The sequence below is a fragment of the Octodon degus genome, unplaced genomic scaffold (assembly GCF_000260255.1).
Source record: "Octodon degus isolate 3935 unplaced genomic scaffold, OctDeg1.0 scaffold00227, whole genome shotgun sequence".
NCBI lineage: Eukaryota > Metazoa > Chordata > Mammalia > Rodentia > Octodontidae > Octodon > Octodon degus.
The window spans coordinates 1,789,920-1,798,221 of record NW_004524803.1 but is presented as its reverse complement, the minus strand read 5'-3'; the positions used below and the strand labels follow the sequence as shown (position 1 = coordinate 1,798,221).

At 37.8% G+C, this 8,302-nt stretch overlaps 1 protein-coding gene across 3 annotated transcripts in view; it reads left to right on the top strand.

Moving 5' to 3' along the window:
- The window catches only part of Mmaa (methylmalonic aciduria (cobalamin deficiency) cblA type), a 29,799-nt gene extending 25,183 nt beyond the window's left edge, over positions 1-4,616 (top strand). For all 3 annotated transcript variants that reach the window (XM_004645451.3, XM_023705746.1, XM_023705745.1), the window contains exons 6-7: positions 3,157-3,306; positions 4,302-4,616. In XM_004645451.3, coding sequence (XP_004645508.2) covers positions 3,157-3,306; positions 4,302-4,589 — 438 coding nt within the window. In that variant the 3' untranslated portion in view covers positions 4,590-4,616. The remainder of the gene's footprint in view (positions 1-3,156; positions 3,307-4,301) is intronic.
- The last annotated feature ends 3,686 nt before the right edge of the window (positions 4,617-8,302 follow it).

The window sequence follows — 8,302 nt, the reverse complement described above, 5'->3', positions numbered from 1 at the left end:
TCTCTCTCTCTCTCTCTCTCTCTCTCTCTCTCTGGATGATATTGGGAAAGATGTGGTTTCCTAATTTCTTTCTCAGTGCATTCATTGTTTGTGTACAAAAATGCTACTGATTTTTGGGTATTGACCTTGTATCTTGCTGTGTTCCTGAATTTGGTGATTAAATCTACAAGACTCTTGATACAGTTTTTGGAGTCCTCTATGTAGAGTATCATGTCATCTGCAAATAATGATAATTTCACTTCTGCTTTTCTAACCCTTATTCGTTTTATTTTTCTCTCCTGTCTAATTGCTCTGGCTAATGTTTCCAGAACTATATTGAATGGGAGTAGAGATGGTGAACATCCTTGTCTTGTTCCTGATTTTAAAGCAAAGGCTTTCAGTTTTTGCCCATTTAATATGACATGGGCTGTTGGTTTCTTATAGATGGCTTTTATCAGGTTGAGATATAGACCATCTATTCCAATTCTCTGTGGGGTTTTTATCATGAGTGAATGCGGGACTTTGTCAGAAGCTTTTTTTGCAGCTATTGAGATGATCATGTGGTTTTTGTTCTTAGTTCTATTGATGTGGTATATTACATTTATGGGTTTGCATATATTGAACTATCCCTGCATTCCTGGAATGAATCCCACTTGATTCATTGATTGTGATGTATAATCTTGATAATTACATTTTGTTTGCTAGTATTTTATTGAGGATTTTTGCATCTATATTCATTAGAGAGATTGGCCTGTAGTTCTCTTTTTTAGTTGGATCTTTCTCTGGCTTTGAAAGCAGAGTAATACTTGCCTTGAGGAATGAGTTTGGGAGAATTGCTTCTCTCTGTGTTCCATTGAAAAGTTTGAGAAAAGTTGGCATTAAATCTCTAATTTTCTTGTAGAATTCAACTATGAATCCATTGGGACCTTGTCTTTTCTTTGTTGGTAGGTTTGGGTTATTAAATTTTCTATATCTTCTTGACTCAGCTTTGGCATTTCATATGTATCTAGGAAACTATCCCTTTCCTCTTGTGTTTTCCATCCTGTGAGAGTAAAGATTTTGGAAGTAGGTACCAATGATCTTGTGCAAAGGTAGATTTTTTGCTATGCATTTTTGCTAACTTATACTACTCAGTATGACTTTAAGCATATAACTTAAATTTTTCCATGAAGTGACCATAATAAATAGATAGTTAAGGCCAAAAAAGACCACTTTTTATAGTATACTTGGTTCAGAGTTCTTACATCAGTGTTTTTAACTGAGATCCTACCATCATAGTTTATATATTGTACAATGTGATCCTCACTGTTCTGCAGTGAAGTTCCGGGATTAATTTAAGGCAGAGTTCACAAGTGGATGATATAGTTTTCTATAAGCTTCTCCTCACCTCAGACTCCAGCTGTGAACTCCAGGACTCCTAGGCCACTCATGCCTCTGACCAGCTGACTACAAATTTGAAGGTTCCTCCTGCTGTTTATTGACAGGTTCAGTTAGTCAATAGATAACTCACTTCCAGTAGTCAATAGACAACTACTTCTAAAACCAGAGAAAGATCCAACTAAAAAAGAGAACTACAGGCCAATCTCTGTAAAGAATATAGATGCAAAAATCCTCAAAAAAAATTCTGGCAAACAAAATGCAGCAAATCATCAAGAACATTATACATCATGACCAAGTGGGATTTATTCTAAGAATGCAGGGATGGTTCAACATATACAAATCCATAAATGTGATACACCACATCAATAGAACCAAGAACAAAAACTACATGATCATCTCAGTTGGAGGGTAATTTTTATGACAAAGTGTACAAACCAGGAGCAGCCTAATGTGGAGGTACTTAGAAAGGTCTAGAAAGTCCCAAACACAGTGATTCTGTGTCTCCCTCAGAATACATTTCTTTCTTGGAATGCTGATATGTCACCAACCAGGAAGCTGTCCCGGACACCGTGTGCTCCTGGGTTTTGTTGGAGTTTCACTGATTATGTGTGGTTAATCCCATCTTTGGCCACATAAGTAAACTCAGTCTCTGGTTCCCGTCCCTGCACAGTGGCCCGGCTGGTTTCGCATTGTACAGTCCCTCTCCTTCTGTCACACAGGAGGTGTTTCTGGTTTGCTCTGCCTCAATGTTGAGAGATCACAGTGCATAACATTGGGTGTCATCTCAGGTACCCACTGTGTATGAGGAAGATGATCTTAGCATTCAAGACATTCCAAGATTCCCTCTTGGGGGTCTTAAAAGATAAATTATTATATAAACTTCCCTTGTAGCTTCATAATTCTAAAAAATTGTGATAGCAGTTACGGATGTGATTTAGAAACATTAGAACTTAAAATTGAAGATATTTAAAATATTTGAAAAGAAATCCTAATTTTAGGTAGAAAAATATAATTTCAAAATAAAATTCTGCTCTTGGATTTTAAGCTTTCTTACTGGCCTTTTCTGTGTAACATAATATAATTCCAAGAGATTGGGACATTTTTATCTATCAAGCCATTTTTTTATTTATTTATTTATTTATTTTTGTCTTTTTAAGGCAGGGTCTCACTGTGTAGTTCCCACTGTGGCGTTGAACTCACTTTATACCTCAAATTTTCCTAGAACTCGCAGCAATTCTCCTACCTTAGCCTCTCACATGCTGGGATTATAGGCATGCACCACTGCACCTGACTCAAGCTATTTTTCTTAAATGCAAATTGAAAAGAATTCTCTGACATTTATGAGACTTAGAAAGACATTGTTTCTGGAAATGCAGATGGCAGTGATATGTGTGTTTTCTTTTTAAGCACCCTAGTGACGGATGGGTGTATTCTGCAGTGTAGCTTATGAGAAGCAGAATTCATCATGAGACAAGATGAACTGTCATCTGCCACTCAATCATGTCATGTCTTGATGATCTACTTACTCTAATTCTAAATGTATTTTATCATGTGAGTCTCTAAACTCAGCAGAGATGTTACAGATGGCTTCCATAGTCCCAAGAGCCAGTGCATTTCAGTATTTTCAGTTAAGTAATTGTGATTCCTGGTACCCAAGGCATAGGAAGATACAGAAAAAGTTAATGAAGTGTATGGCTTTCAGAATTGTTGCATTAACTGATTGTCCCATTTTTATTCCAGTTGTGATTAAATGAAATGTGTATGATAAATTTCACTCTTCCTTTTTTTTTCCTCCAGGGTATCAAAAGGGGTATAATTGAGATGGCAGATCTGGTTGCCATAACTAAATCTGATGGAGACTTGATTGTGCCAGCTCGAAGGATCCAAGCAGAGTATGTGAGCGCTCTGAAATTACTTCGCAAGCGCTCGGAAGTCTGGAGACCAAAGGTTAGTTTGCATTCCATTCTCCATTTGTCACCCTAAGGGGACTGTGGACAATGAGAGAGTGTGTGTAAATCCAGAGCTAGACATATAATCAATCTTTGCTTGCATGGGAGGATTATAGTTTTAAAAATATGACAAAGCCAGTCTATGTAGTCATGATTTTAAATATAATCTTCCAACTACTGGATGTCAAGAACTAGAATGTGAGGTGATAGATTAGATTGCTTAATGCTTGATGTGAGGCAGTTAGAAGTGATAGTAAATCCATCCTGAAAGGGAACCATCCTTAAAGATTATAGAACAATTTGATTATTGATTTCAGACTAAGTATGAGAAAAGGCTTGTGATGTGATACTTGGATTCTTGTTATGCTTGTTGGATGCCATTTTCAATGACAGAGAGACAGACAGACAGACAGACAGAAAGAGAAGGAGAATGCAGGAGAAGAGCTTTTTCTGAAGGTGGACACTGTGCTATTAAACAATCAGCAGTGCCCATTATAATGGAACAGCAGTCGCTTACCTTACCTCAGCTTCATTTCCCTCAGGTGTGTTGTCTGCGTTGTGTTGAGCTGTCTTCTGCATGCAAGTCCTAGTACTCGCTGAACGAGGCAAACTGGACAGAGAGCGTGGAGCGAGTCACTCTAAGTTTCCTTCAATTTCTAGTGCTTGGGTCTTAAGGAAACCACCTCGCACTACCTTTTTCGGTGGTCTGGGATTCTCCTGACCATCTATGAGGAATCCTAAATTGAAAGAAGTCACTGAGCTAGGGAATTTGATCATAAATCCGTGTCTTATTTCTGCTGTGCACTGAGCAATCTGAGGTACCCCCCCCGCTCAGTCTATAGAGGTTAGTATGTGTACATTGGCGCAGGAGTAAAATCTCATTTGTGTCTCTGACCTACCTCTATAGTCTATAAGGATTGATGGCAAATACTGAAGTCTCCAAGAAAATGTTTTTTGTCATTTTCAGTATTACATTTTTGTTCTTTTCAATAGGTGATTCGGATTTCTGCCAAAACTGGAGAGGGGATCACTGAAATGTGGGATAAAATGAAAGAATTCCAGGACCTGATGCTTGGCAGCGGGGAGCTGAGTGCCAAGCGACGGAAGCAGCAGAAAGTTTGGATGTGGAATCTCATTCAGGAAAACGTGTTAGAGCACTTCAAGACCTACCCCACAGTGCGAGAACAGATCCCACTTCTGGAGCAGAAGGTTCTCAGAGGAGCCCTATCCCCAGGACTGGCAGCAGACTTGTTGTTGAGAGCTTTTAAAAGCAGAGACTAATAAAACGTATCCTACACAACCATTTTATATATTACTCTGTAAGTGTTTTAATATCCAAAAATTCACTTGTGTGTTTATATTACAGATTTTGGTAGTGCGTTGGCATGTGAACAATGCTTAAAAACCTGATGGCATGAGTTGGGGATATAGCTCAGCAGCGTAAGTGCCTGTCTGCCAAGCACAAGGTCCATTCCCAGTACTGAAAAAACAACAACAACAAAAAAAAAAACTTGATAGGAATTGGATATGTGTGGCAGAGTTAGGCAGTCATGCAGTGTTTGTGAGGAACCTGTTGTATGTTACTGAGTTCCATTTCTTTTGTTCTTATATGCTTGTGCAGGGGCCTGGGGGATAGTTTTTTCTCATCAGTCCAGAGCCAAGACAGTTGAGGATGAGAGAAAAGATCATGCACCATTAAATGTTTGCTTTGATTCTTTATTCCCTGGGTTTTCAGAGGAAATGTAAGCAAGAGTGAATGTGTTTCTGAAGTCTTACTTGAGGCTGAAACAGTACACAGTGGGTTTCTAAGAGTTAAAAGTGATTGGCTTTTAATGGCCCAATTTAATTACTGAAATGACCATGTACACTAGAAGCAAAAACAGCTGGCAAGATAGAATGGTGTGCAGACAGTTTTCAATTACTGGTCTGGAAGTGTAGACCATCACCACACGATAGGCAGAAAAGCCAAAAGAGCACACGGGAAAGCATCTACAACTGTGGGACTGTAACCCGCAAGAGCATAACTTCCGGGATGTCCTGTGAGGTAAGAATGATTCAGGGCCATTCAGTTTGAAGATTGTAAAGTAGTGACCATGGCACTTTCTATTCACATTTTAGAGATCTACTTTTTTTTTTGATGGTACATATCATGAGTTGTTGTATTGAGGATGAGGTTGGCTTCTGGGTTTAAATTTAAGCCAGATCAACCACTACAAGCTGGGGACAAGTAAGCTGTGATCTCTGTAAACTTCCATTTCCTACCTGGCAAGTGGAATCAGCATACAACTTCAGAGTTGGTGAGAAAGAAAGGAGGTGACTCAGGAAATCATTTGTCATCATAATGGGATAAAGGGAATGCTTGAAGGCCACTCATTATCAGGATTACATTTAAAGTTATGGGCACCCACAGTGGCACCGACCTTGGATAGAATTCAAATTGTGTCCCATGATCTTATTACTGCCATCATGCTCTTGTGATGTTTTATGATTGTCTATAAAGCACTATTGTAGTTAATTAGAATAGTTAATTCTTTGAATAATTCTTTGACTAAGTCTTAGAAGATTTGATGGTAGTTGTAACTAGTACATTTGAATGATTTCTAATCATAAAATTTCTCCATTGCATATAATGTCCTTTCATAAGGTTCAAATACACTCTTTCTGAACCCTTCAGAATATTTTACATAGTATGTTGGCTTTTAGTGTTTCTTACTTTCCTGGTTCCTATTTGGAATCAAATTTCTTTTTTTCTTTATTTCTTTTTTTTCTTTCTTTCTTTTAGGGAAGGGTCTACAGGGTGTTCATGGTCTCACTACTAGATCGGACTCGTGATCCACCTGTTTACAGCCTCCCAAGAGCTGGGATTATGGTGCATGCCACCATGCCCAGTCTCCATAAATTTCTTGAGTATTGTTTTAACAAACACTCCTTTACATTTTTTTAAAGATTTGTGGGATTGGCAGAACTATAGTAAGTACGAAGGGTTACGGGGAACTGAAAGGTTATCTATTTGATTGTCCTTATTTCTGAAAGGACTATTAAACCATCCAATCAAATGAAAAATTGCTATTCAGACACTTCTAGTGAAATCATATCATAATTTCTCATAGGAAGCTATAGGGAAAAGCAGACCTGTCATTTGTGGTACAGGGTAAGAAGCACACGTCATTCTAGAAGAGGTAAAAAGAGGCTTTGAGAGACCTACGTCTAGCTATGTATGTCTTCTCAGTTTGAACCAATGTTTCTGAGTTTTAACTACTCTTAAATGTTATTTATGTAGTGTTAAAAATCATTAGAAAACCCCCTTGTCCTCCTTATGCTGTTACTGTACCATTAGCTGTGATATAGAGACCAATCTCTAAAGTATTTTTCACCTTTATTACTGCTATTTGCCATACTGCAGACAGTGTGATATAGTGAAGTATTTGTGGTTTTGCTTTTACTTCAAACCTGTGCTTCCCTTGTTAAGCCCAAGGATGCTATCCAATCCCCCATCTGTAACCTTGCTATGCCAGACTCTCACCTGGTCAAAGGCAGCAGTTCTGACTCAGCTACATTAGGGCAAGTCTTAACCTCCGCTAGCCACGCAATTTTGATTAAGTTATTTTTCTGTGTGCACCCTCTTCATAAAATTAGTGTAATGACAGCTACTTTATAAGATTGTGGAAATAATCAAATAAGCTGTGAAGAGCTGCATGTTCATTAATTGGAGGATCTTGTTACAAATATTATGTATAGCTATTTATGAAGTTTTATTCTGCAGAACAAACTGGTACTTAATTTCAGATTGGCCAAATTACTTAATCTGTAAGTTTTCTCCCTATTAAATAGGAAAGGCAATAGTATCCACTCAAAGATGTTGAAAGGAATATCTTTGTTAACATACAGACAGTAAATAAATATTGGAGAAAAAATAGTAGTCACTCCTGATGTGGTTGTGAGGATTAAATAAGTCACAGTCTCCTTCCATTTTCAAAAGGATAATTCTTTTTTTTAATTTTTAAAAATTTATTTATTTTTTTACTTGATATTGAGTCTTACCTCATAGTAGTAGTAGTGATCACTACTACTCACCAAGAGTAGAGTGATCCTCTACTAGACTAGTAGTGATCCTCCTGTCTCATCCTCCCCAGCACTGAGATTACAGGCATGTGATTACATGCCTTGGTGCGGGGCTGGCATGGCATGTTGTGCTGGGGATTAAACTCGGGTCCTATGCTAAGCTATCTCTCCAGCCCCCAAAAGGATGATTCTTTTCTGAAAAAGAAATTCTATAGGTTGACTTTGCCTCATCTGAAAGTATGTTCACCATTATTTTCTGTAGGCAGGAAAAAATGTTTTATTACAAACCAAGCTTCAAGACTGACAGTTTTCCTAAAACAATATGCAATCTCATTAAAATAAGGAAGCTTAGTAACATAGTCATCATTAACTATTTATAGAACAACCTAACCAGGTTTTTGTTCTTCAGAGCCACTCTTGATATAGCTATTTACTTGCTTTCACTAAATTTTTATATGTTAAGCAGTTACATGGGACAACACCTAATGAATAGCATATATACAATACACTGTTTATGTAGTCCAACTTTTAGGGCCAAATTAAAAAAAAAATAGTGGAAAAAGGTCAATGAAAAACATTTCAACATTGAACTTACCCAGTAGATTGTCAGTGTAGACATTGGGATGCTACCATTAAAAACTAGTGAGCAACAAAGACTCCAAGAAATAAGTAACTCCTGTGGTCTGTATGCTAGTGCAGGTGGTGTAACTCGGCTGCCCTGAGGCCCATGAAGTCTATACAGATCTTTCTAAGTGCAAATGCTCCTAAGCCAGACTTTGTGAAACCCTTCTTAAGTTCTTGTGATGTAAGTGGGCATGTTTATCTTGGGTGCTTCAGAATTTGAGTTGACTCAGGACAGTGGTAAGCATGACTCCTCACTGAGTGTTAGTATTGTTATTCTGGTACAGCTATAAAAATAAAGATCAGATCAA